The sequence below is a fragment of the Papio anubis genome, chromosome 4 (genome assembly GCF_008728515.1).
Source record: "Papio anubis isolate 15944 chromosome 4, Panubis1.0, whole genome shotgun sequence".
Classification (NCBI taxonomy): domain Eukaryota; kingdom Metazoa; phylum Chordata; class Mammalia; order Primates; family Cercopithecidae; genus Papio; species Papio anubis.
The window spans coordinates 14,876,575-14,904,389 of record NC_044979.1 but is presented as its reverse complement, the minus strand read 5'-3'; the positions used below and the strand labels follow the sequence as shown (position 1 = coordinate 14,904,389).

General features: G+C 41.5%; 1 protein-coding gene and 1 long non-coding RNA gene across 5 annotated transcripts in view; one reads left to right on the top strand and one right to left on the bottom strand.

The window, feature by feature from the left end:
• TCAF2 (TRPM8 channel associated factor 2) overlaps positions 1–18,559 on the bottom strand; it is a 27,416-nt gene extending 8,857 nt beyond the window's left edge. The window contains exons 1-2 of one of the 4 annotated variants that reach the window (XM_009204060.4): positions 18,162–18,233; positions 14,787–15,423 (exon numbers count right to left, since the gene is read on the bottom strand). In XM_009204060.4, coding sequence (XP_009202324.1) covers positions 14,787–15,409 — 623 coding nt within the window. In that variant the 5' untranslated portion in view covers positions 15,410–15,423; positions 18,162–18,233. Of the gene's footprint in view, positions 1–3,033; positions 3,177–14,786; positions 15,424–18,161 lie in introns of all 4 variants that reach the window. The other 3 variants (XM_009204064.4, XM_009204062.4, XM_021936362.2) reach the window with 3 other exon arrangements.
• LOC110742916 lies at positions 18,478–27,815 on the top strand. The gene is made up of 2 exons (XR_002521213.2): positions 18,478–18,609; positions 25,803–27,815. It is a non-coding gene; the product is annotated as an uncharacterized LOC110742916 (long non-coding RNA).

Genomic DNA, 27,815 nt, shown 5'->3' with positions numbered 1-27,815 from the left:
TAAACCCGGGAGGCGAGGAGCTTGCAGTGAGCTGAGATCCGGCCACTGCGCCCAGCCTGGGAGACAGGCGAGAACTCCGTCTCAAAAAAAAAAAAAAAAAAAAAGAAAAGGTTTTGTATTTCAAGAATTTTTAAAAACAATTTGTATATACTGTAAATGTCAAGCAATAGGAGGTTGGTTAAATAAGTTATGGTTAACAATAGATTGCAAACCATATTGTGATGAAAATAATTATCAGATAATTTGAAAAATGCTTAATGGAAAAACTTTTAAGATTAGATTCCAGGATACCATGGTCTAAGTAAGCCAAATTTTAGGGAAAAAAATCAAAAACCATAAAACCAGACATTGAAGCAGAACCTAAAGCATATTTATCAAAATATCTTTGTTAAAAAAAAAGTCTTGGCCGGGCGCGGTGGCTCAAGCCTGTAATCCCAGCACTTTGGGAGGCCGAGACGGGCGGATCACGAGGTCAGGAGATCGAGACCATCCTGGCAAACACAGTGAAACCCCGTCTCTACTAAAAAATACAAAAAAACTAGCTGGGCGAGGTGGTGGGCGCCTGTAGTCCCAGCTACTCGGGAGGCTGAGGCAGGACAATGGCGTGAATCCGGGAGGCGGAGCTTGCAGTGAGCTGAGATCCGGCCACTGCACTCCAGCCTGGGCGACAGAGCGAGACTCCGTCTCAAAAAAAAAAAAAAAAAGAGTCTTCAGTGGTCGTCTTGGCTGGTGAGATTTTAGGTCCTTTTAATTATCTTATAAAACTTTATTGTCTCAAATTTTAAAATTAACATCTATTTCTCTTATAATTAAAAATTAAATGTTATATTTTTTAAAAGTATAGTTCATTTATTCTGGTAGTAAAACATTATTGAAAAATGTAACACTTGTTCAGATTCTCTTTCTTTTCAGCATGAAAATGAGGAGATGGCATGTCTTAGTTTTGCCATCCCATTTTCAGGCTGACATGGTAAATGTCTTATCAGGTATCAGTTCTGCCTGTGGCTTTTTGTTACCTGTTGAAACTCAAGATAATTTGGGGAGTTAATGACATTGAGCTACAAGACTTAATAATAAAACATTCCACTCTAAGTGTGCTTAGCATCTTCTCACAGGCACCTGGCAAAGTCTCAGCTAATGGCAGTAAACCTTCAATATGGAAAGCTGCAGTTACCTGCAGATACCGTCTCCACAGCTAATTGAAATGATTGCTTACATTCATCCACGTGCCCACACACACATACAAACCACAGTAGCATTGGGAATCTAGGAAGTGACTAGAATGGGTGACAAAAGTTGCAATAACCACATAGAATTAAAGAAAAAAACCCAAGAACTTCTTAGCATAAAGGCAGCATAAATAAAGAAGGTGAGATCATTGAGAGAAAAATATTTGCAACAGATTGAACAGATACAAAATTAGAATCCAGAATATATGAGTAATTTCTAAGAATAAACAGAAAAGCAAAAAAACTGAAAATAGTTTTAAACTACATTCTCAAACAGCTCATGAAAGATGAAATCCAAGTGAAATATCCAACGTTTGAAAAGATATAATCATGTAAATGCAAATTATATAAAATAACGTTTTTTATCCAGAAAATTAGTGAAAGTTTCAAAAGCTAACAATATTAAGTGCTGGCAAGAGTGTGGAGAAAAATAATCTTTCATAAAATCTGGAGATCAATTTGGCAGTATCCAATAACATTAAAAATAGAAATAGCCTATAGTAGTATACACGGAGGCAGTACTAGGGAGTTCATTGCAAATTGTTGGCAATAGTGAAAAAGTATGAAGAAGTTAAATATTCACTAACATGAATGCAAATAAAAATTGGCATTTAATCATACGATGGATTACTATTTACCAGTCAATAAGAATAGGTCCACCTATGTTAATTAACAAGGGAAGATGTTCAAAACATTTATTGAGTAAAACAATTTCAAAAATAGCAGAACTTGGTGATGCTACTTATGGAAGACCAATATAAAGCAAAGTAAACATACGTCAGTATATGTCCAAAATGTCAGGAAACAACCACAATAAACTGATAAGAATTTTTCTATTGGATTGTGGGATAGACAGAAAGGACTGACATTGAAAGAGATGATCAAAAGGGCTTTTGCCTCAATGATTTATTTCGTCAAATAAGGAGAATGTACAATTATATTTCTCAGGTAATTCAAAATTAAATATAAAATGTTAAGATAACTGCTCCAAAAATAGAAGTAAAATGTATAATCCACAAATGTGTTGAGGAAATTTAAGAAATGGATAAAACTTAGTAGCAAGCAAGGAAACATGTAAAAAGAAATAAAGCATAAAAATAGAAAATAAAATTAAAAGGGGGTAAGAGCAAGAAATACATTGGAATCATCACAGTATATATGAATGTACTGAATTTCCATTTGATAGAGGCTGTTAGATTAGTTTAAAAACATCTGGATATAAGCTGCTTATAAAAGATACCCTTGAAACTAAGTGACATAAAAGCATTGAAAATGACAAAATCAACAAAGTTTTATTTCAAAAAATACAAAAACAAAAAAGCAGACATGCCAGCATTACTAAGGGATGCAATAATTTCAAAGAGGAAAAATTAAAAATGAACATTTTCTATAGATAAAAGTTATACTCTAACAAAAATAAAATTTTTATTAATTTTTATGTCCTGCAAAAACACAATACTAAAAGCAAGAACTGCTACAAAGAAAATTAAAATATGAATTGACATTACATTTGGAGATGGTAATGTATTCTCAGCATCCATTGGAAAAAAAAAAGGATGGAGATGATTTGATCAGAATGACTTACATGCTTACTTACAGCCAGAAGACAATTGTCCTGCATGCTGAGGACAAGAAAATGAGACCCTAAAAGGTTGTGCTCTGCTAAGTTATTGCATAAATATAAAGTAAAAAGGTGGACATTCTCCAACATGATACATTAACTAAAAAATCAATGCGCAGAGCACACACACAAACATAGATAAGCATCTGAGATGATCCATATCAAACTTTTAGGATTGGCTACCTCGGTCCAGAGGCATGAGACTGGAGCTGGTGGTGTGGGGAGGAGGATGAGTTGCCATTTTCCTCTCTATATTTCTGTATTGATGCGTATTTTTTCACAATAAATTTGAATTCCTTTTGAAATATTTTCATAAAGAGGTATTTCTTAAAAAGAAAAAGAAAGAAAGAAAGGAAAGGAGGAAAGAAGGAAGGAAGGGGATGACAGAGGGAGGGAGGGGAAGGGAGGTGGGAAGTGGGGAGGGAGGGAGGGAAAAGTGAGTAAGCATAGCAGTTAGGATATCAGGTAAATTTCAACAGATGATTTGACAGTATCCTAAGGGCAATATTAATGATCTCAGACAGCTAGTTACCAATATTAAATCTTGTATAATATTTGTTTATAATGTTTAAGTGTGGAAAACAATGAAAGTAGCTGCTATTAAATGAGGTTTAATATATGCTAGGCATTTAATATATGTATTATCTCTTTCAATCATTATAATAAACCTGAAAGTCACTATTCTCACTTTAAAGATGGAGTTTGGAAAAGCTAGGCAATTTTCCCCATGTTTCTTAGCTAATAACTCGCAAGGACAGGAAGCAAACCTGACAGAGTAGGAGCACACCTCAGACACACATCACTGATTTAGGTTCCAGCTCCCTTTGTAGCCTCATGCATTTCAAGGAAATCACTTCTCTTTTAACTACCAGCAGCCAGAAAGAGCAGACAGTAAAACACAGATAAGACAGCTCCGGCACAGAGGGAGGAGGGGGCAAAGTCTCTTGGGTAACTGCCCAACTTCATCCTCACACAATGGGCCCCAGTTAAACAGTGGGCCTTAATAAGCACATTCCTTTCCCTTTGGGTGCACTGTCAGGGAAGCTAAAAGATAAGAAGCTAAAAGTGGGGTATGCCTGCATCTGCAGAAAGAGTTATGGGAACAGAGACACAACTCTCCCTCCCAGATAAGCACAACAAAGAGACAAAGAAGCAGTCGAAGTCTCTGATAAACTCTCCCACCCTGAATCCTTAAAAACTGTTAGTCTATAAGGAAGTGTGCCTCTGACCTAATTTAGCCAGAAGCCCCTCTCATGTTTGCTTTCTTTAAATTAAACCTGTCCTTGACTGTCAAGCCATCTATCATGTTTCTTATCTATTTCTTTAATTTTTACTAAACCCAGGCTGGATTTCTTCCAAAGCCACTGATGTCTACACACCAGAACTCTGTCACTCAATTACTGAGGCTTTGACGGAACCTACATCTGGGTACATGGTTATCGACAGGTATATGTTGTGCAAAGAAGCTTTACAGGATGTGAAGGTGCGAATAATACTGTGTTTAAGAAAGGAAAAGCATGTGTTACTTCAGAGCTGGAAGTGTAGGGGAAGCCACTGAGGACAAAAAGAAAGGGATATGATGGTATGGTTAGGAAATGTTCACAAACCACACCTGAGCAGACAGGAAACATGGGCGATAGGTTTCTGAATGTCAATTTAAAAACTGCCAAATTAGGAAGGTACTGCACTGAATAAAACAGTAAGTGTGAAGTGCGCTGCTGTCATTTTCACCATATTGAAGGTAAAACATCTAACAATTTATATATTTTTTCTTGAACATAAAAGTAATGAAGTCTACTGGTAGTAATCAAATATATCTTCACTTAGCTTGTTTTGTTTTTCTGTTCAGATTGTATAGGATGTAAAAATACTCTTCTGGATTTATTTCACTCTCTGATAAATATGAACAGGACAGAAATACTAGAATCTAGAAATGATGTTTTCTTAGGATCTGTAACATCAAGAAAAGGACTAGAGAGCACTATGTTGATCAGATGCTGTAAAAAACATTTTGAAGATCTGCAGCCCCCAACACTTGAGTATCTTTTTTTGTATTTTTAATTCCTTAAATACAGATAAACCATAGTAAATAACAAAACTTTTAAAACTGTCTTCATCATCACTGAACAATATGGGCATAGATGGTCAGAGAGGTGCCTTGAAATTGTAAATGTATTTTTTTTCTTTTATTTTAAGCTGGTAAATACAGGGCAAAATCTCTTTAGGTCTCAATCATGCCTATTAGACACACAATTTTATTTAACCTATTTAACCTGTCAGATTTAAGAAAATAATTTGGAAAACTCACTTTTGTAACAAATTGCAGGTACATAAATTACTCACTTGGAATAGTCAGAATACAGATGTATTTTGACTGTGAGCACAGATATATCCATATTTATATGTCAGACCAAAACCCTGCTTAAACATACAAACATTCCTATGAATGTCATAATGTTTACTCTTTCTCCTGGTTTAACAAACTACATTTCCAATATTATTGGAAGATTATTGTTAGAACTGAAGGAGATAATACAGGGTTGAGCAGCTCTTATGGAAAATGCTTGGGACCAACCACTAGTGTTTCAGATTTTGATTTTTTTCAGGTTGTGGAATATTTGCATACACATAAGGAGATACCTTGGTGATGGGACCCAACTCTAAACACAAAATTCATTTATGTTTCCTATATACCTTTACGTAGAGCCTAATGGTAATTTATACAATATTTTAAATAAGTTTGTGCATGAAACAAAGTTTGTGTACATTGGACCATCAGAAAGCAAAGGTGTCCCAAAAGTGGGAATTTACGCTTCTGGCGTTAACGTTGGTAGCACTCAAAAAGTTTTGAATTTTGGAGCATTTCAGATTTTGGATTTTTGATTAGGCCTGGTCTCCCCACTCTTAGGGGACCTAGTAAGCTATGCCCACTTCACCAAACCACAGATGGAACTCACATGGGGAGTTTATACTTGAAAGTTTTTTTTCTTGTCTATTCACCCAATTTGTTCACGTTTCTATGAATTAGAAAGCATTAACGATAACTATTGAATTTGTGATTTTGACTATTTTCTTTCCATTGTACATGGGAGGTTGATTGGTGTTAGGAGATACTCCATCCTGGGCCACTCATCAATCACCTGTTCTCCTTGGCCAGTGTATAGGAATGTATGTCATCATCATAAAAACCTTTGATATCCAGTCATTTATTAATTATTTTTCATTCATTTTGTCAAATTTGATAGAGCAATTCTGGGATCTAGCCTCATTTCACAGTTTTTACCTGGAAACTACATTCACGGATCTTGAATATAAACCTTATAAACCTCCCACACATTTATCTCTGTCTCTGAGTCAGATTCCCAGGAACCCAAGCTGAAACAAGTGGAATTTAGCAGTGCCTAGGGAAATTACGTATGAATTTCCTCCGTGACTCTGAAAGCCCATTTCCAGTGATATGGCAAAATATAATGATACATACACAAAGGTATGTGGTGCTTGTCATCTGGAACTCCTTGGACAAAGACTTTCTACTCTACAGGACTTTGTTGAGGACAGAGATAATAAATAATTCTCAAGACAGTCATAAACTTAAGCCACTAGTACATATTTACAATCTTTACTTACAAAATAGTGACAGGTTCTCACTATGTTGCTCAGGCTGGAGGGCAATGGTTATTTGCAGGTGCAATTATAGCACACTGCAGCCTTGGACTTCCAGCTTCAAGAGAGCCTCCTACCTCAGCCTCTCGAGTATGTGAGTACATGTGCATCAGCGTGCCCAGGTACATATTTACTTTTATATGGGCAGCTGCTAATATGTTTTAGAGCTTGTAGATTATACCATGTGTAAGTGTAATGGGTGGCTGGTTGGTATCTGAGGTTAACTTTTCCTCCAGACTCTTCTGTCATGGTATAAAGCTAGCAAGTGCCTTTGGATTTGCTTTTAAATATTAAAGCAACTGCACTATCCTCCTGTTATATAAACACAGGTGTGCCCTTGCAGATAGGATGTGAGAGGAGCTTTTGTTGGGTTTTAGAGACTGCCCCACTCCTTGGCAGGCAGAGTTGGGGCAGGCCAGCAATCAGTTCTCTTAAGAAGCTCCAGGGCCTTCCAGCCAAGATTTGAAGTTGAGGAACCTGCTGGGTCAGTCCAAGCGCCTTTGACCAATATTTGTTGGCAGGAATGTTCACTGAAAACCTCTAATGGGACTTGCTCTGAAGGTGGGAAGAATCTGAGCCAGAGACTCAGACTCTGACCTTCTGAGACTCTCAAGGAATTGGTTAGCTCTGGCTGTGTTGTTCACTGAGGCTGGAAGGCTCTGGCGCAACCCCTAGCCCCATATTCCCTAGCAGGAAGCTGTCTGCAGGATTAACACTAGTATGTGAGGCTGCCTTTTCTCTTGCTATGGATTTGGATATGTATTCATTCCTATTTTTTCATTAATTTATATAGTTTACAAATATTTGTTGATCTCTAACGTTAAATACTCCAGGCACTGAGAATAAAGCAGTAAATGCAACAGGCAAGATCACAGAACTCTATATTCTGGTTGGTTAGAGAGGCCCTAGCAAGAAACAGCAGAGATAGTTATAGAGAGTGATAATGTTTAAGGAATAAATGGAGAAATGTGATGAAGTGAAACTGGATGGAAAGTCCTAATTTCAGTATGGCCACTGGGGAAGACTGCTCTGAGGAGGGTGTTTGAGTTGAAATGAATTAAGAAGAATAAATTGGATTTTCAAGAGCTGAGAGAAAGCTTGATATTTTATAAAACAAGAAACCTAATGTTACATGTTGTGGTCTTTACATTGAGGGACAGTTCTAAAATACTTCAAAGATGTGTATAGATAACATATGTTATCGCCAACCCCCCAGTACTCAACTAGAAAATATCTGAATATTTAAGCAATCTTCTATTACAGACACACGTTTCTTCCACTATTTCACTTAACAGTGAAAGTATAGGTAAAAAATATTTGGTTCATAGCCCGACTTCTCCCTGTCTCCAATGCTTCTTCCTTCACCTTTCCACAGCTGCTGATCCTGAGAGCACAACCTCGTAAACCTCCCACACATTTGTCTCTGTCTCTGAGTCAGATTCCTAGGAACCCCAGCTGCAACAAGGGGAATTTAGCAGTGCCTAGTGAAATTACGTATGAATTTACCCCATGACTCAGAAGTCCCATTTCCAATGATATCACAAAATATAAGGATGCACGTACAAAGGTATTCAGTGCAGCACATGTGTAACAGTAGAAGTACCAGAAAAATAACGCATACTGGAAACTCAAGTGCCTGTCAATAAGGGACTTATTGAATAAACAATATCATATCCATATACCATGGTATAATAGAGTATACAGTGTATCTCTACATACTACTCTGAGGCCATATCCAGGAAATAATGTCAAGTGAAAAAAAGTAAGGAGGAAAAAATGTATAGAGTATGTAACTGCCTTATCCAGTGAAGAGAAGACTACTAATATGTGTGTGTTTGTGGATATATAAACAAATCATGGAGCATTAACCATTAAAAAAAGCAGGGAAGGAAGAAGGGAATTGTTTGAAGGAAACAGGGACAGCATATAGGTTTCTTAAAATTTTACTTTGGACCCAGATTACTATTTTACATAATTTTAAACAAAATTAAATTACACAAGCAATTCCAAAACTAAATAAAATAACCAATGAATTGACATGTACATCTGTTTAGCAATATAACCACAAAGGGAGGAAGTATTGGAAGTGATTTTAAAGATAGTATTTTGACTTTACATATATATAATAAAATATATCATCGGGGCCAGGCACTGTGGCTCACACCTATAATCCCAGGACTTTGGGAGGCCGAGGCGGGCGGATCACGAGGTCCAGAGATCGAGACCATCCTGGCTACCGTGGTGAAACCCGTCTCTATAAAATCACAAAAAATTAGCTGGGCATGGTGGAGGGCGCCTGTAGTCCCAGCTACTTGGAAGGCTGAGGCAGGAGAATGGAGTGAACCCAGGAGGCAGAGCTTGCAGTGAGCCGAGATCGCGCCACCGCACTCCAGCCTGGGCAACAGAGCGAGACTCTGTCTCAAAAAAAAAAAAAAAAATTTTTATTATATTATAAAAATTTCTCACGGGAAAAAAAAAAAACTGCAAGTAATCTTTGCTACAATAATCATCATATTGCTGGTAGTAGTGCTATTATTCATATTTTGCAACTGTTGTTTGTATATCATGGGATAGAGCAAATGGGTAATTACACTGGTGTCTTATAGAACCAGAATTTTTCATCATGAGAGATAGGAGATGCAGAGGTAAATTGCTGAAATCAAATTAAAACCCTGTAGCCCCAAATCTGATCTGAAGTATCAGTATAAACCAAAAAGATCCATTTCTTAGCTGTGCCTATTTAGAAGGCCTAGAAACAATGATCAAACAATGCACACGTCTAACACCAAGATTGGGGTTTCTAAATGCAAATTAGGACTCCCAGAAATATGGGCTGTATGTTAAAAAAAAAAAAAAAATAGAAGAAAGAAAAAAAATAGGGCTTTTTGGAGAAATGGCAGCTCCTGGGCCTGAGAAGGAAATACATGAGACCAAATTGAACCTTCCCGTTATATTAAAAAATCAGGAAGCCCATTATGGTTGGGTGGAAAAGATTCAGGAATCATCCTGAATTGGCTCACAATGGCCAAACAGGACAATTTCAACATCAGTAAGGACAATAAATGAAACACATTGTGTTTCCAATCATGATTTCATAAGAATTCTAAGAAAAATTTAAAAACATTGGTGACCTCTGGAAGATGCTAGGGAACCAACTCAATATTGGAAACTGGTTTTAAAATGAGAAAGAGAGAATTAAGTATTTATTTTGCCTTTCCTATATAAATTATACCATAGAGTATGTAATTGGTGAAGGAAAGTTTTACATAACTATTCCAAATAACAAATAAAAAGAATATTAAAATTTTAAAGTCATCATTTTATAAACACAAATTAATGGGTCTAGGGCTAAGCAATGGTTATTAAGGACTGCCAACCTCACAGTAAGAGAGAAAATTAGACCACTGTGTTCTATCCAATGGAAGTGCATACTACCACCTATAAAGTAGGTCAAAAATTCAAACATGAATCTGATCAAACCTCTAGATTAGGAGTTAGGAAAGTTTTCCTTAAAAGGCCTGACAAATATGTTAGACAAATATGGGTCACGTGGTCTCTGCTAAAACTACTCAACAACGGTAAACACTGGAGATTGAAAGCAGTCACAGTTTGTGAATGAATGGGCACGGCTGTGCTCTAACAACACTTCATTCACAAAAACAGGGGCTGGTCTAAGTTTGTCAATCCTGACCTAAAATCGAGATCTAACTTTTAATTTGTATGATACAGAAAATACAAGGAAAAAATGAATACGTTAAATCAGTGGTCCCTGACCTTTTGGTACCAGGGACATGTTTATAGAAGACAATTTTTCCATGGACCTGGCAGGGGCTTCAGGATAATTCAAGTGCATTACATTTATGGTGCACTTTTTTCTATTATTAGTACATTGTAATATATAATGAACTAACTATACAACCCACCATTATGTAGAATCAGTGGGAGCCCTGAGCTTGCTTTCCTGCAACTAGATGGCCCCATGTGGGGGTGATGGGAGACAGTGACAGATCATCAGGCATTAGATTCTCAATAAGGAGCACACTACCTAGACCCTTTGCATGAGCAATTTGCAACACGGTTCGTGTCCCTATGAGACTCTAATGCTGCCACTGATCTAACAGGAGGCGGAGCTTAGGTGGTAATGCAAGCGATGGGGAGCAGCTGTAAATACAGATGAAGCTTTGTTTGCTCACCCACTGCTCACATTCTGCTGTGTGGTCTGGTTCCTCATAGGCCATAGACTGGCACCCCTGTTTTAAATGATACCATAGGAAGGCAATGAATTTGCCTTTCCAGGTTTTCACCATTGCTCCTCACTCTGCCTGGAATCCTCCTCTCACAGATGCCCTCATGGCTCATTCCCTGACTTCCTTGAGGTCTACTTTCAAAGTCCAGACTGAAGGAAACTGATAAGGAGTAGCTGGTGTCTTCAACAATAGCAACAAAACTGCAAGAAACAGAAAGTTGGAAAGGAAAAGTGTATCTTAAAAGAGATAAAAAATTTGTATCAGGAAATCAGAATATCTGGGCTTTATTTAAATGTCAATGTCAACATATTTTTTTTTTTTTGAGACAGAGTCTCACTCTGTTGCCCAGGTTGGAGTCCAATGGCACAATCTCGGCTCACTGCAACCTCCACCTCTCGGGTTCATGTGATTCTCCAACTTCAACCTCGCGAATAGCTAGGACTGCAGGCGTGCACCACAACACTCAGCCAATTTTGGTATTTTTAGTAGAGTATTGCTATGTTGACCAGTCTGGTCCCAAACTCCTGACCTCAAGTGATCCACCTACCTTGGCCTCCCAAAGTACTGGAATTAAAAGCGTGAGCCACCACGCCTGGCCCAACATTAACAAATTTTAAAAAATAAGACAATCATGGAAATAAATGATGATGCTAAAGAATTATTCTTTTAGGTGTGATAATGGTGACTTGCATTTATGTTTTCAAAATACTTCATACCTTTAGAGATGTATATTTAAATACAGATGAAAAGACATGATGTCTGCTGTTTGCTTCAAAATAATCTTGGGTGGGGAAGAGTGGGGCTATGGGTGAAATAAGATAGAACTGGAGTTGACTATTTTGGGGATGGGGAATGGCTACATGGGGGTTCATTGTACTCTTCTGTCTACTTTTGCATATGTTTAATGTTTTCAGTAATTAAGAGTTAGAATAACAAACACACAAAATATACCTGAGAATTGGTGGCAGGGATTAAAAATGTAGGTATAGATGAAGAAAAGCAGGTTGAGTTAGCTAAATAGGAGAGTCCCTTGGGGCAATTAAGAGGCATTATGGTGATGAGATTTCACCTGTTTGTCCCTCCTTAGTGTTAGAATAAAAAAGTTGAAGTGAATCAGATCCACTCTAATGTCTCTGAAAAAAACCCATCCCCTCCCCAAATCTCTCAGAAGGGAAGGAATTCAAAGAGGTCCAGAGTTCGGGGCTGGGGGTTCGGGGCACTGCCAGCTGCTCACTAGTATCTGAATGCCCCTTCTTTCTACAGAATCTTGATTTCTTCAGAGACGCCAGCGCCCATTTAAAAACAGCCAACCCTTCAGACCTTCTGGTAGTTAGGTCTGGAAGTCAGGGCTCCCACTGATTCTACATTATGGTGGGCTATATAATTATTTCATTATATATTACAATGTACTAATAATAGAAATAAAGTGGATAATAAATGCAATGCACTTGAATTATCCTGAAACCCCTGCCAGGTCCATGGAAAAATTATCTTCTACAAAACAGGTCCCTGGGAGCAAAAGGTTAGGAACTACTGATTTAACTAGGCTGGCCACTAAAATATAAATAGAAGTCTAGGACTTCCAGAAAATACATGATTGTATAAACTTAAAGTAGGTGTATCCATTCCAATTTATTATTGCATGGGTGTAATTATGGTGCCTGGGGTAGTAGTGGCAATCTTGTAGCCATAAGGATAAAATAACACACCATGACAGGGGCAGGCAGTGATAGGGAGACAGAGACCGACCATGGGACGTCATGGAGTCACTGCCCCAGAGTTGGACTACCTACCCGTACTTCATGTTTCATAGAAAAAATAAACAGCTACATGGTTAATCTGCTATACTAAGGCTTCTGCTACACGTGGGCAAACATAAGTAAGTAGTCACTAATATCTGAAACCCAAAACATCCAAAATGAAACTCCTGATCTCCTCTAATCCATCTTCTCATTGTCCTTTCACAGATCACTAAACAGCAGCACCTGTGTTTAATTTTTTGTCTTTTTCAGACCAAAAGTCTCAAATCCTCTTTCTCCTTACTCAATCCATCAGCCAAGCCTGTTGGGTTCTCCCTTTGAGGTGTTTCCAGAAGGGAACCTGTTCTCAGTAGCTCCACAGCTTCTACCAGCCTTGTCTGGGCCACCACCATCTCTCCTGTGGTCTATCTCAGTGGCCTCCTGATTGGTCTGCTACTTCCACCTTTGCCTCCCACAGTCTGTTCTCCACCATCAATCACAGGGTTCCTTTTGAAATTTAAGTCACATCATAGCAATCATCTGTAGAGAATACAAAATGCCTTCCCATCTCACTGCAAATAAGATCTAAAGTTCTACTCCTGGCCTGTCAGTTCTTACATGACCTGAGCTGTCATTCACTGAGCTCCCATCATTCTGGCTTCCTTGATTGCCAGGTGTGTCCCTGGCTGATGGATGAAATGAGTGCTCAGACACAGGTATGCAGTGTAAGAACAGCTAGGTGACTGCCTGGCTCTAGCGGCCAGAGAGTAGCTCCAAGAAGCTGAAGCTGCTTGCTTTTATTTACTGCAGGCATAATACCGAAAGCCTGGAGCCTACACAATCCGTAAATGACTAACATTTATTGTTCCTCATTCAGAGAACATCATGCGTGCAGATGTTCAAATGTCAGCTCCTGTACAACTTCAAACAAGTTTGATCAAGACAAATTCCCCTACACTCACTTGTACCTACTCCTTGCCCTCTGCCTCAGGGTCACAGAACAGCTGCCTCAGCTATTCTCCCCCGGGGCTTTGTAGAGCCTTCTGACGTTACAGAAGGGCCACTCCCTTTCCCTTGGAACGTACCAAGCAGGCTTCCCTTCCAGGTTTTCACACTCGCTCCTCACTCTGCCTGGAATCGTCCTCTCACAGATGCCCACATGGTTCATTCCCTCACTTCCTTGAGGTCTCCTTGCAAGTGTCACCTACCAGACCAGCCTTCCAAGCTAGCTATGGGCTTGTTTGTACTCATCTCCATTCCCCTTTCATCTTGGTCATCCTCTGTGTTGCAGAAAACTGCATTTCTGTGGCTCCCCTGTTCCCTGGATCCTGGTGGGTTCAGCCCATGGGAGGCAGAGGTAGAAGACTGAAATCAGGAAGGAAGAGGGAAGGAGGCTAAGTGTTTGCTTCTCTCTTCAGGCTGTATTTCTGGTAACCACAGTGTCTTCTCTGAGACTCCAGCTCCCAGCAGACAGACCTTGCATCTGTGTTCCAGCTCCTGCTGGGAAGGCGTAGCATGGCTTCAGCTTCTACCAGGTGGCCGCAGCACCCGGACTGCAGTAATACCACCATCTCCCTCTGCTGGTTCTGCTGTTGCTGATCTCTGGGTTTCTTGCTGTCCCCTGTGCGTATTTTCAGCTCCTCTATCATGGGTGTAGTCAATTCCCCACACTAAATCCCTTCTGCTAGCAATGCCAACAAATCCTGACCAATCCAACTTGGCCTGACTGATAGGACCTCCCTGAACACCTTAAATAAAATAGCCTCCATCAGCCTTCCAGTTGTCACGCTATCCACTTACATTATCATCCTTCATGGATCTTAGCAATGCCTGACAGCACATATGCATTAGTTTCCTTAATTGCCTATCTCTCCCCTGGAATACAAACCTCATGATGGCATGATTTGCCTGCCTCCATCTCTGCTAGACCCCCATTATCCAGAATGAGGCGTGACCAACAGTAGGTGCTCATGCAAACAAACAACTATTCTTTCATGCATTTAAGAGGTACCGATGAGCACTCTCTATGTTCTATGCACTAGATGTGGAGATAGAGTGGTGAGTAAGACAAGCTTTTCTATTCAGCTTTGGCCACAGGAGGGAGTGGCAGTGAGGGCCCAGCCTCTCTTGTGTCTTGGTGCATTTTAATCATCCTGCTTTTGATTTGTGGTGGTTCCAAACTGGGTGGAAAATCACCTGTATTGAAAAATGGAAGCTCGTTGAGGAGGGGAACCAACTCTATTGTTTACCCTGAGTCAGACTCCCTAAGAGGGGAACCGACACTCACCTGACATGGAGTGGGATCTTGGGCACCTTCTTAGAGACCTTGAACCGGTCTCTGTCCCCATAGGTGTCGGTGAAGTACACTCCGGCCACACTTGTCACCTTGTTCCCGGGGAACCTGGAGAGCACCTTCTCAGGGCCGTGCTGGCTGGCCCAGTACCAGGCCTGGCCCCCGATTAACAAGCCCCCTCCATGTTTCACAAACTGGATCAGTGTTGCAGTCATGGTGTCATTGTAGGCATTGATGCAGTAAACCCCTAGGGGCTCTCCTGGTTCTGGCTTGACCTGTGCCTCAAGCCCAGCATCCTGCAGGATGTTTACTAGAGGTGCCAGGGATGGATGCACTCCCATGGGAGCCCCAGGGCAGGGACACAGCCAGCTCACTGCATTGAGGAGAAATGGAGCCAAGCCCGCATGCAACAGGTAGCCCTCATGGGACACAACCACGAGGCGGCCTTGGCCGTAGGAGGAGGCAGCAATGAGCACCTGGCCCTTGTCATTCACCATCACGGGGAAGGCAGCCTCTCCAATAAGAAGGAGTTCACTGGGGACGGGGTCTCTGGGGACATCCCAGCATGTCACTCCATCCATGAGGGCCTCGAATGCAGCAGCGGCAGTGGTCGCCATGGTTCTATCAGCTGCTGCAGGGGGAAGCAAAGACCTTCATGTATTTAAGAGATACTGATATGCACTGCTGGTCAGAACAGACGAAGGAACAGGTGAAAAAAGCAAACAACTAAATGCATGCGCCTCCAAATTTTACTGGATTCTCTACTGTGGGCCAAGCAGTGTTCTAGCACTGGGAGTACAACGAGAAACAAAACAGATAAGGTTTCCCTTTTTGTGAGTTGAATATTTTAGAAGGAGAAAGAAAGAAGAATAAATAGGTAGATAGAAAGATAAATAAAATGCAGCAATCACTATGATGAAAATAAAACATGATGATGTGATATGGAGGAACTGGAAGATTATTTTAGATTGGGTGATAGGAAAGGCCTCTGAGAAACTGGCATTGAAGCTGAAACTTGAAATGCAGTGAACAAAGAGCATTCCAGCAAAGAGACCATTTTGGGGTGGCTGAGAGCCAGAGGCAGGGAAGAGCAGGACCCTAGGAGGAGGGAAAGAGGGGCTAGATCCTGTGGGGCTGGTAGATCCAGGTGGTAGTTAAGTTCGTGAGCCTGAGTTGACACAGTACCTGATCTTTTTGAACAGAAAGGTCATAGACCTGTCAAAACATGCATATCTTCTGACAGCTCTGATAAGTTGGAAAGTGCCCCCCAATTTATAAAGTCTGCCCTAATGGAGAGGGCCTCCCTCTATTTGGTAGCATTCTGCAGTTTCCGGAGATCTTTTAAAATTTGCTGTGCCTAAAACTGAGCCTATTTTTCCCTTTAAGCAGATCCTCTTGGATAAATGACTTCAGCCTCAGTTTCTCCATCTACAAAAAGAGAATAATACAGCCCTGGGAAGATTGTTTTTGAAGATTAAAGGAATACGGATAGGCCAGGCACGGTGGCTTATGCCTGTAATCCCAGCACATTAGGAGGCTGACGCGGGTGGATCACCTGAGCTCAGGATTTCGAGACCAGCCTGGCCAACATGGCGAAACCCGTCTCTACTAAATCTACAAAATATAGCTGGGTATGGTGGTGTGTGCCTCTAATCCCAGCTACTCAGGAAGCCGAGTCACGAGAATTTCTTGAACCCTGGCGAGAGTGGAGGTTGCAGTGAGCCGATATCGCACCACTGGACTCTAGCCTGGGCAAAAGAGCAAGACTCTGCCTCAAAAAATAGAATAGAATAGAATAGAATAGAATAGAATAGAATAGAATAGAACAAAACAAAGAATACGGCTAAAAATGCCTTGTCTGGAGTTGGTACACACACAGTGGGCAAGGAATAAACGAGAGTGTCTGTCCCTTTGCTGTCCTTTCTAGTTTCCCGGATTGATGAGGACAGTGTTGTAGATTGCAGTCCTGCAGTAGTCCCCTGGCTGCCTGTGTTGCCTCCCTACGCGCATCTCGGAGGAGCCCACTGTGAGGGACTTTCCTGTGTGTTCAGATGGCTTCTCACCTCTGCAGATGCACAGGGCAGCCCTGAAGTAGCAGTGAGTTGACACCAGGGTGAGCTTCGCCCAGTAGAGCAGGGAGTCATAGAAAAGTGCCCCATGGCTTTCCAGAGGCGCCCATCACAGAGATCCTGGGAAGGCACCCAAAGGAACGGAGCGCCACGTGGAAGACCCTCAGCCACATGCCCCTCCCAGCTGTCCCTTTTTCCTTGTCTCATTCTCTCCACTTCCTCATTTGGGCTTTTTGGTCTCCCTTACAGCAAAAAAATCACCTGCAGGTAAGCCCTTGCATAAGGCTTTGCTTTAGGGGAGAATCTAAACTAAAACACACACCAAGCCATTGAGCCACACGTGCCTCCTTCCTCTCTTCCTCCTGTTCCCATACGCAGTCAACCACCTCATTTTGTTAATCTCTCACCATCGCTCTCAAACATCAGTCCCTTTAGTTGGCAATCATTCTAGACTAAACCAATCTGGTTTTAGTCCCCGGGATGTATTCTCATCCACAGTCGTCCTCTACAAGAGCTCTAACAAGAACCGTTACATTTCGTCCACTCTCTCTAAGGTGAAACTTGCAGAGCGCCTCAGCCTGACTTCTCCAGGGTCTGGCATGCCAGTGATTACTGGACGTTTCCCCTGCTACTTTCTTCCACGAAATCTCTCCAAGCTCAGAAAGGTTGGCATTCTGAGCATGCCCTGCATTTCCTGTAGAATTCTATCTCTTCCCCTCTTCCCTTCCTATCCACCACCTTTTTCTTAATGCTGGAGGGAAAGAAATTCACAAAAGAGAGCCAATACTCGGCAGAGCACTGAGAATGCGGGTACATGATCTCAGCCTTAGAAGTTACCAGTGGAAAAAAAAAGCAGCAGAGAGAGAGATCCGGAAGCCTGAGCTCAAGATCTTGCTAACTACTTTCCAAAAGACAAGCGACGTCTTTCACTTCTGAGGCAGAACCAGTTTGACAGGATAAACAAAAACAGACAAAAAAACCTCAGATGAGTAATATGTCCCGGAAAGCTGACCCAGCATTCCGCAAGGACATGTGTCCTCGTGCACGCACACACCATGCTCATCTTTGTCAAATTCATAATTTACAAGTTCAAATAGGAGGGAGAAATGTGTTTTGACACAAATTGCAAATAGCACCAGACTAACACAACGAAATGAAACCAGACCTGGACCTAAGAAGGGAGAGACGCCCCCTGACGCCGGGAATGGCCTGGGGCCTCTAGTACTTTGCGGCGACTCCCTGTGCCCTAGGTGCTCAGCCACCGCCCCCACCCAGGACCCGCTCGGATTGGAAAACTCACCCCTGAGCAGTGCGGATCCCTGGGGACGGATGGACTGGCTCTGCAGTGGTGCGCTGGGGACGTGTCGGAGGCGGGGCGGGGCGGTCCCGGAGGCGGGGCGGTCTTGGAGGTGGGGGCCGTGCTGGAGGTAGGGCCGTCTCGGAGGCGGGGCCGTCCCTGGGTACGGAGCTGTCTCGGAGGTGCAGCCCTGCTGTCCCGGAGGCGGGATGTACCGTGGGCGGGCCAGTCCTGGAGGCCAGGCTGTTCTGGGGGCGGAGCTGTCTCGGAGGTTGGGAGGTCTCGGAAACCGGGCTGTCCCGGAGGCGGGGCACAGGCTGGGGTGAGGCGGCGCCGTCCCTGAGGCGGGCCCGGGGGGTGGTTACCCCGCCCTGAGCCACACCCGTGGTCTCCCGTTCCATCGGTGGACCCCACCTTGGGCCGTGCTGCGGGCTCTCGGGGCACCTACCAGGTGAGCGACCCCGCCTTCTCGGAGGGATGCTTTGGCCTGCATGGGGCCTCAAACCGGCTCCCCCAGAGTCTCTGCGGGTTCTTGAATGCGAGAGGGGACCCAGCCAGGTTGCTGTCGCACTTGATAAGAAAAGCAAACCCTAAGGCTCCAATAAACCATATTCGGGGCGAATAGTTGCCTAACAACAACGTATGCCACGGGGGAGGCCCCGCGTGGAATCAGGCTCCCTTCCTTCTGATTCTGGGGTGGGCTCAGCAGAGCCGGTGGCCGCTGCGTCGCCCCCGTCGCTCGAGCCTCTGCGTGGAGGGCTGCCCCCTAGTGGTCAGCGGCGGGCCATGCACTTCGAGCCCGGTGGATGCTTATGGCCATGGGGCGGGTGCTCAACTAGGAGGACATTTTTCTCTGGTAGTATCCACAGAAATGCTGCCCAGTAAGTGATATTCTTGCTGGGAAGGAAACGTGCCTGTGGCATCACTAACACAGATTCGTCCTTGCATGGCTGGAGAAATTAAGCTAAAGCTATAGAGTGGCTCTGCTCGAATTTCTACACAAGAGAGGTCAGAAGGTGAAAATCAAGGTGGAAGGGTGTGGTCAGGAGGAGGATTTGGTGGAGTCTGGAGGTTAGGAACGTCTTTCCTAGGAAAGTGATGACTATGCTAGAATGAGGGAAAAAAGAGTAGTCTGTCTGCATTTTGCCCACCACTGGGTCCTCATGGCCTATTTTCATTTCTGACATAGAATAGGCTTTAGTTTCTTAATAAATAACTAAATATATGCTAAATAAATAAGGATACAGTGAACGTCCAAAAATATCTGTCGAATTAGTCAGTTAATAACTGACTCTTTGGAGGACTAGTGGAAATCTGATTGGCAGAGGACCAAATACATTCAGGTTTCAGAAACAAATAGCAAGGAGAAACTTACACAGAAAAGAAAGTGTGGATAAGACTTGCCAGAATTTGGAATAATTCGTTAGAAATGCAGCGTGTGGTGAAGTACATTGAGTTCTTAGGCTTCATATCAGGGAACAACAGACCTTTGGGAGTTGAAGTGGGAGATGGACATCAAAAAAGTGGGTCAGTAAAGTTGCACGTTAAAAGCTGACTCAGGGCCGGGTGCGGGGGCTCACGCCTATAATCCCAGCACTTTGGGAGGCCGAGGCGGGTGGATCACCTGAGGTCAGGAGTTCGTGACCAGCCTGGCCACCATGGTGAAATCCCGTCTCCTAAAAATACAAAAATTAGCCGGGCCATGGTGGCGCAGGCCTGTAATCCCAGCTACTCGGGAGGCTGAGGCAGGAGAATTGCTTGAACCCGGGAGGCGGAGGTTGCAGTCAGCAGAGATCATGCCACTGCACTCCAGCCATCAACCTCACTCCTCATGGTAAAGCACCACTATTGTTCGAAATTAACTCCTGAGAGTGTTTTGGTGTTGCTCTAATAGAAGAAAGGGCTTTAAACAAAGGTGATTTTCCAGGGTCAGAGAGCAGAAAGTACCTGCCATTTGGGAGCAGGAGCTGCCTGAGGAATGGAACCTAACAACACAGGATTGACATAACGGCTTATTAAGAAAAGAGAGGAAGGAAGGAAGGAAGGAAGGAAGGAAGGAAGGAAGGAAGGAAGGAAGGGAGGAAGGGAGGGAGGGAGGGAGGGAGGGAGGGAGGGATGGATAGGAGGGAGGGAGCAGCATTTACATTCTGCCTAAACGGTGTCTGACAGAGAATACAGTCATGGGTTCTTAGTTTCTGTTTCTGGTTGGGTGAGTAAAACCCCTTCCTCATCCCTTTTTTCTCCTTTCACTAGAGACAGAAACTAAAAACGATGAGTTCAGGCTGCTAGAAGTCTAAAATAAAACAAAACAGAACAACAACAACAACAAAAATAAGGCAGGTTGGATAAGCTTCGAAATGGTTATTGCTTATGCAAAGGTGCAGGCCCCAGATCTTTCCTTTGACTTGGGAGAAAACAGAAGCCATTCAGTGAAAGTCAACATCTCCTTACTGGACTTATTCTGTGAGGCACTCTGGGAGACAGAAATGCTATTATGGTCAGTAAATCTAGAGAGGAAAAAAGACATGAAAACAACTATACCAAAATTGGCTACAAATTAGGTGCAAGGGCACATAAAAGCAGCAGCAATTATTTCTGATCAAAGGATTAGAGAAGAATGTGCAGAGAAGGTGACACAGAAATTCAGCTTAGAAAAATGTATATTTGTGGGAAGATAAGAGTGGAAGGTATTACAACGTAAGACTGTATAATATTCGAAAGCACGGAGATATGAATGTGAAAGGCTTAATTTGAGAAAGACAAAATATTCATAGTGACTGAAACTTGTTAGCAGAACTTGCATAGTGCTAGCTCTAAAGAGAAGTTTGGGCGCGGTTTAGAGGAACTTTGGCTGCCATACTAGGGAGTTTGGATTCCATTCTACAGTTTGGAGGAAGATTTTTTGAAAGCACCATTTAGTAAACACTGTGGTTGCCTCCTCAACATCTATTCCTTACACTACTCCTATTGTCCTTTCTAACCAAATCTGGTTTTTTTTTTTTAATCAGATAATCCACTTCTCCCTTATGAGATTCAGGGAACAATGAAGTCATCTCCAGTTCCAAGGGTAGATCTATATTTGCTTAAGTCAGGCAGGCTAACTCATACTTTTTGTGCTTCCATGACAGACTCTTTCTGGGTTATACAAAATAAATATACATAAACAATATTATACTTCATTGTCCAGCGTATACAAGAGGCAAACAGAAATCAGAAATATTATTTTTACCAGTGGTACATCAGTCCATGTTTTGTCAAATAGAGAGAAATTGCTGCAGTAATTGCAGTTTATCACTACGCCAAATGCAGGGATAACTCATACATGTGCCTTCTAATTGTGGGCTAGTATTAATAGTCACTGGCTTCCTTCTTAAATTATTTTCAGTCATGAGCTTAACTTAATGTGGTACCATATATTCTTTCTTTTAAGGACCTTAAGAATCTGGAAAGAATTAGCCACACTCTAATTTAGGAACAGAGATGGATGAATCCACCTATGGACATTTACTGTTATGAGTCACTGGGGAGGTTTACTAAGTCACTATTTAAGATGATCCAGAACAGGTGTCTACAGCTGCTTTAAGAATGAGTCCTGTGGTGGCGATGAAAATGTTCCTCTCGGATGTCCAGCTGCAGGGGGTGGGTATGAAATTGCCAGCTGGCCCCAGCTGGTGTGCTCTGGAATCCTTGGCGCCAAGGCCATGCTGCCAAGGGCTTCTCCAGGCTGGTGATTAAATGTAGTGAGGATCCTAAGGCAGGCCCATTCCTGGAAAACATGGGACTCTCCTGATGGGTGAGTTTGGCTCAAGGACTCCTCATGATCCTGAAAGAAACTCTCTGAGACCTGTACTTCAGTGGAAGCCTTTCTTTCCTTTGCTCTCTCCTTCCCAAGGGTTAAACCTACGTTGCAGTCTAATGGTGGCTCTCCCGGCCTCCTCTGGCTCCCTCCACATTTTCTCTCACAGGCATTTCCTTTAATAAATCTCTTGCCTATCTGATCCTCTCTTGGATTTGCTTCTTGGAGGACCCAGAATAACACAAGTACTGTCATAATTATATCTCCTCACTTTAAATCTCTCAAGCATAATTACTAAAATTGTGTTGTAGTGGGAGTAAAAAGCAAAGTTACTAACTTGAGAGTATTTATGAAACACTCACCCATTAAGTTTCATACTTTAGCACATTTATAATAACTTTCATTCCAATTATAGCATGGTCTATCTCCAAGGGCAAGTTCCTGCCTGCCTCTTCATTGAAAACAGTGGAACTTTGAAGCAACGAGGGAGTTTGTTGCTTCTCTTGACAAGTGGCCAGCCCTAATTCAGAGTTATGAAAGCTTTCATATTCTGCTTTGGCATATTTGTAAAATATACTTGGGCATACATTTTTTTTTTTTTCTGTTTGGATCATAAGTGTACGAAACATACGTGGTAAGAGCCAGTTATATTCCAATCACAGAGGATGTCTTGGAACATATCACTGCCACTCCAGAGGTGCTGAAACTTTCTTCCTCTAGTCAGGGACATGGCTGGGGTGGGGGTGAGAAGAGATGTTCTTACATTTCTAAACTTTCTTCCATGACCAGACCAGACATAAAGTTTGGTTTTGTCCTGAAGATTTTAGTTGTCTGGGAGCCAGTGGAACTGAGTTAGCCCAGGAATGAGAGTGGTTGTCCTTTTTCTCTTTCTGTCTTTGAAATATTAGATTCATTGGACAGGTGCTCAAAAGATCCAATTTTCTTTAATTGCACCTACATCAGTATAATATAAATGTCTTCATTCACAATCCCACAAGGGTTGTAGATATCAATATGTCGGGGGGATAGTGTATGGGAATTGAGGGTCATAGTAGGTCAATTCTATATAAGAAAATTCCTACAGAGAGTGAGTCAGAATCCCTACTCCTACGGGACCAGTGCCTATTATCGTCTATTTCTTTACTTATTTGGAAATGTAAGTAATTATTTCCCAATGGATTTATTACAAAGTTCCTGTGACATCAAGATCGTTCCTTCTCAAGGCTTTTCATTATATATTGAGACTTATAGTCTTAATTTCATTTTGGTTTGCCCCAAGACTTCCACCAAGTCTAGGGGATCTGTAGGGACCATATTTTCCCAAGGTACATCATGCATACTTTCTGCTATTATTTTTTTTTCCATCTGTCCCTTGTGGGCAATCAAGAGAAATGCAGATTTGAATCTCTGTAAGAAGAGCAGAGTTTCTCCCTTTTTTACTTTTGAACTGAGAAAAAAAAAAAAAAAAAGCAGCAACCCCTGCCATCCAGAAACTTGTCTGGCACTAACAGCTAGGCCATATTGTTCTCCTATTGTACAAAAACAATTTCAGAAAACATCAGCATCAGACAAGGTCACTCTGAGACCATCACAAAGTGAGGCACATACAACATCACCATGCAACCCACAAAGTACTGATTATCCTTCTCTTATCTAAAATGAGTAATTGCACTTTTTAGAAACCAATCGCAGCTTTATTCTCATTTTATTTATTTATTTTATTTTTGTTTTTGAGACAGAGTTTCACTCTTGTTGCCCAGTCTGGAGTGCAATGGCGTGATCTCAGCTCACAACCACCTCAGCCTTCTGGGTTCAAGCGATTCTCCTGCCTCAGCCACCCAAGTAGCTGGGACTACAGGCATGCACCACCACGCCTGGCTAATTTTGTATTTTTAGTAGAGATGGGGTTTCTCCATGTTGGTCAGGCTGGTCTCGAACTCCTGACCTCAGGTGATCCGCCCACCTTGGCCTCCCAAAGTGCTGGGATTACAGGCGTGAGCCACTGCGCCTAGCCTTTATGCTCATTTTAGTCAGCTCTCCTTATATATGAAATTTATTGAGATGTTAGTCGTAGAATTGCTTCTGGTTCTTGACAGTATGTCATCCAAAATAAAGTCAGACACTTCCCAAAATTATCCAACCAAAGCCCACGGCCTGTAATAGGTTCTTTCTGACACCTTTTTACTGAGGTACCCACAGTTCCCTATGGTGTGCATTTTCCCTAGCTGCAATGAACAGTAGATTCAACTTGTTTAATTATAGGTGTGTTTCTGTTGGTCTTTGGCTGTAGGACATTAATAATATTATGTACTATTAATGCATTAATAATATTAATAATGCCCTACAGCCAAAAGTACTTTTTCCAGTGCTAGAGATCCACCAGGCTTTCTGTTAAAGGTCCCTCTAACATTACTGACACAAGTCAGTGGCTTGCCTTTTAATGCTTTTGCCAGCTGAAGTAGTTTATCTCACGAGTTTTGTATGAGGATCTGAGATTTAAGTCTGCTCTAGGTGTTGAAAGCCACAAGCTCAGAGTGCCAGCTGTCTTGTGATTAAATGTCAAAAGCCTTAATTAAGGCTTATTATTTTCTCCTTTGTAATACTTTGGCTCCCAGGCTACACAAGCAGCAAGAACAAAAGGAAAAACTCTGTTTTATTAAAGCTCCACTTGCCTTGGTGGAGGGTCAAGAAAAGGTTTAGAACCTATTTTCAGGTTTTTGGCTCACAGACAATGGGTAAGCCTGCTGGGTCCTGGCCTACAGGGTCTGTTCAGGAAGAAGAGGGGTCTTCTCTCTAAACCTGTGAGATCTCTTCTAGACTCTTTTATAGACTGTTTTTACATTGTATGTTTGATCACTTTGTCCTCCCCTAGCCCCCTTTGGGCACTATCTCAGACTTTAAATATACTAAATAATTTTGGCAGTATGTAAAAAGTGAATTTTATGTCACTAAGCAATTCATGGAAATATTTTTTAGTATGTACATGTATAGATTTCTTAACCAATTATGTATATTTGAGTTCCTAAGAATAGAAGTAACTTTTTAATGACCCTCAGGTACACATATTTGAATTAAAATAAACCTTCGTTCCTGACTGTCATCATTGGTCACTACATTTTTACAAAAAGGTGCAGTTGCTTCCCAACCTCTATTTATCTTTCATTTATTTACTCATCCCTTTATTCAATTTATTTCTAATATAATGAGCACCTATGAAATGCATCCAGTCTCAGACTAGAACATCAGTAACTGAAGCTACTCAAACTTTCCTATCAAAGACATGTTTCTTTATAGCACTCAGATGCACAAGAATCCAAATGCATAGGAAGCATTTATTTGTTCTCTTGATTGTAAGGTAAGTTGTTTTTTTGTGTAGTTAGAAGAAAGATCCCTGAGAAGCTGAAGATCACCTTCTGCCCCCTCCCTATCGAAGACTGACTGCAATGATGTGGGTCAAAGAAAGAAATCATTTTAAAAGTAGAAGCCAAGCAGGTGTACAGAGGCTTTGTAAGGAGTAGAGAATAGAGGAGGGAAATAGTCTTTAAAGAAGGGATAGAGTATGTTACTTTTGTTGGCAAAAAAGAGTCAACATCTAAAGCCATCCCTAGTTATCTGTTGGCCTGTTAGGGACATATGTTAGTTTAGGTTTTGACCTTGGGTGAGGACATTGCTTTAAGCACTAAATAGATCAGATTAATCCCGTGAAGAGGAGATAGGAAATAGTTCTGATAAATACTGCTTTGAATATTGGCTTTAAGGCCAATACTCATCAGAGAGCTCCAGTTGACTATGGGAGTTAGATAACAGAGGAAAGTAAACTCATGACATATTTCAATTTCTCTTTACAGGAATTCAGACTCAGTGGTATGGTAGAAGACAAAATAATTTGGGTTATTTCTGTGATAACATGAACAATCTGGAAACTACTCCCATTTGTGAGGATAAATCTCTATTACAATACATGGAAAATAGGACAGATGCTAATTCAGGTAAGAAAAGGTCTTTATACAAATATTTACCTTCAGACAGAAATGTTAATGGAGATGGAGAAGGAATAGCTACCAAGAAACTAGGGATAGTAGGACACAAAAAACCTGGTAGTGAGTATGAACCAGTTTGGTGCCTTGCCTACAAGGGGGAGCAACACCACAGAGCTACTGGACAACAAGCCCCGCACTTCCCTAGACCACAGACCAGCTCACTTTGCAGCCACCAAAAGATAAGCACCCAAGGAGAACTTACCAGCCATGGATCCTCAGAAAACAGAACAGCCCAGTGCCCAGCCTTCAGGGGACAAGCATCTGAGTAGGCATACCAGTCACACAAACTTCTGCAGCCAAGGCCACTGAGGTACTTGCAGGCAATACTGACATTAACTACAGCTAAAGAAGCTGCATGGAGACTACACTACTGCATCCATCCAGAACAAAAACAAATGTACCCTACCCAACCAACATGCTAGGACACATCGGCAGGTGTTAAGTCTTTTCCGATGAAAGCTACTCTACAAAGTTAGAAAAGGTGATTATTCCATTAGATGCACAGATGCCAGTGCAGGGATACAAGAAACATAAAAAAGCAAGGAAACATGACACCACCAAAGAATCACAATAATTATCTAGTAACTGACATCAACCAAAAAAAAAAAAATTATGAATTGCCTGAAAAGGAATTCAAGATAGTGAGCTTGAGGAAACTTGGTGAGGCACGAAAGAACACAATCAGATCATTCAACAATCCGGAGAAACAATTCATGATCTGAATGAGAAATTCAACAAAGAGAGAGATATCATAAGAAAGAACCAAACAGAAATCTTGGGGCCAAAAAATTCAATGAATGAAATTAAAAATGCAATTGAGAGCTTCAACAGCAAAATAGATCAAACAGAACTTGAAAACAGGCCTTTTGAAATAGTCCAGTCACAGGTAAAGAAAAAAAAAAAGGAATGAATAAGGCTATGGCACTTATGGGACACCATAAGTGAACAAATGTTTGCATTTTGACAAGAAGAAGAAGAGATGAAGAAAGGCAAAGAAAGCTTATTTAACAAAGTAATAGTTGAAAACTTCCCAATTCTTGGAGAGATATGGACATCCAGATCCATGAAGTTCAAAGGATCCCAGAGATTCAACCCAAAGAGATCCTCTCTGAGGCATATAACCAAACTGCCAAAAGTCAAAGAAAAAATACTAAAAGCAGCATGAGAAAAGCATCAAGTCACATAAAAGGTAATTGCCATTGGACTATTAGCAGATTTCCCAGCAGCAACCTTGCAGCCCAGGAGAGAATGGGATGATATATTTAAAATACTAGAAGAAAAAAAAAGCTGCTAGCCTAGAATACTATACCTAGCAAATCTTTTCTTCAGAAATGAAGGAGAAATAGTCTTTCCCAGATCAGCAAAAACTGAGGGAACTCATTACCACTGGACCAGACTTACAAGAAATGCTTGAGTATTTCTATTGGAAAAAAAACTTTTCATGATAATTGCTACCATTAAAAAGCATGAAGTATAAATGTCACTGCTGGCAGTAAATGCATTATCAAATTCATAATACTTCATTACTTCAATGGTGATATGTAATTTTTCAAATCTCTAGTATGAAGGTTAAAAACCACAACAGTTTGGTGCTGTGGCATGTGCTTGTAGTCCCAGTTATTTAGGAGGCTGAAATGGAAGTCTCATTGGAGCCCAGGAGTTTGAGTCCAACCTGGAGAACATAATGAGACCCCATTTAAAAAAAAAATAATTTTTTAAAAAAACGCAGTTCTGTCGGATGCCAATAAGTGAAAATGATAATAATGATTATAGCTATGATAAGTTGTTAAGGAATAAACAATATATAAAGATGTATATTAA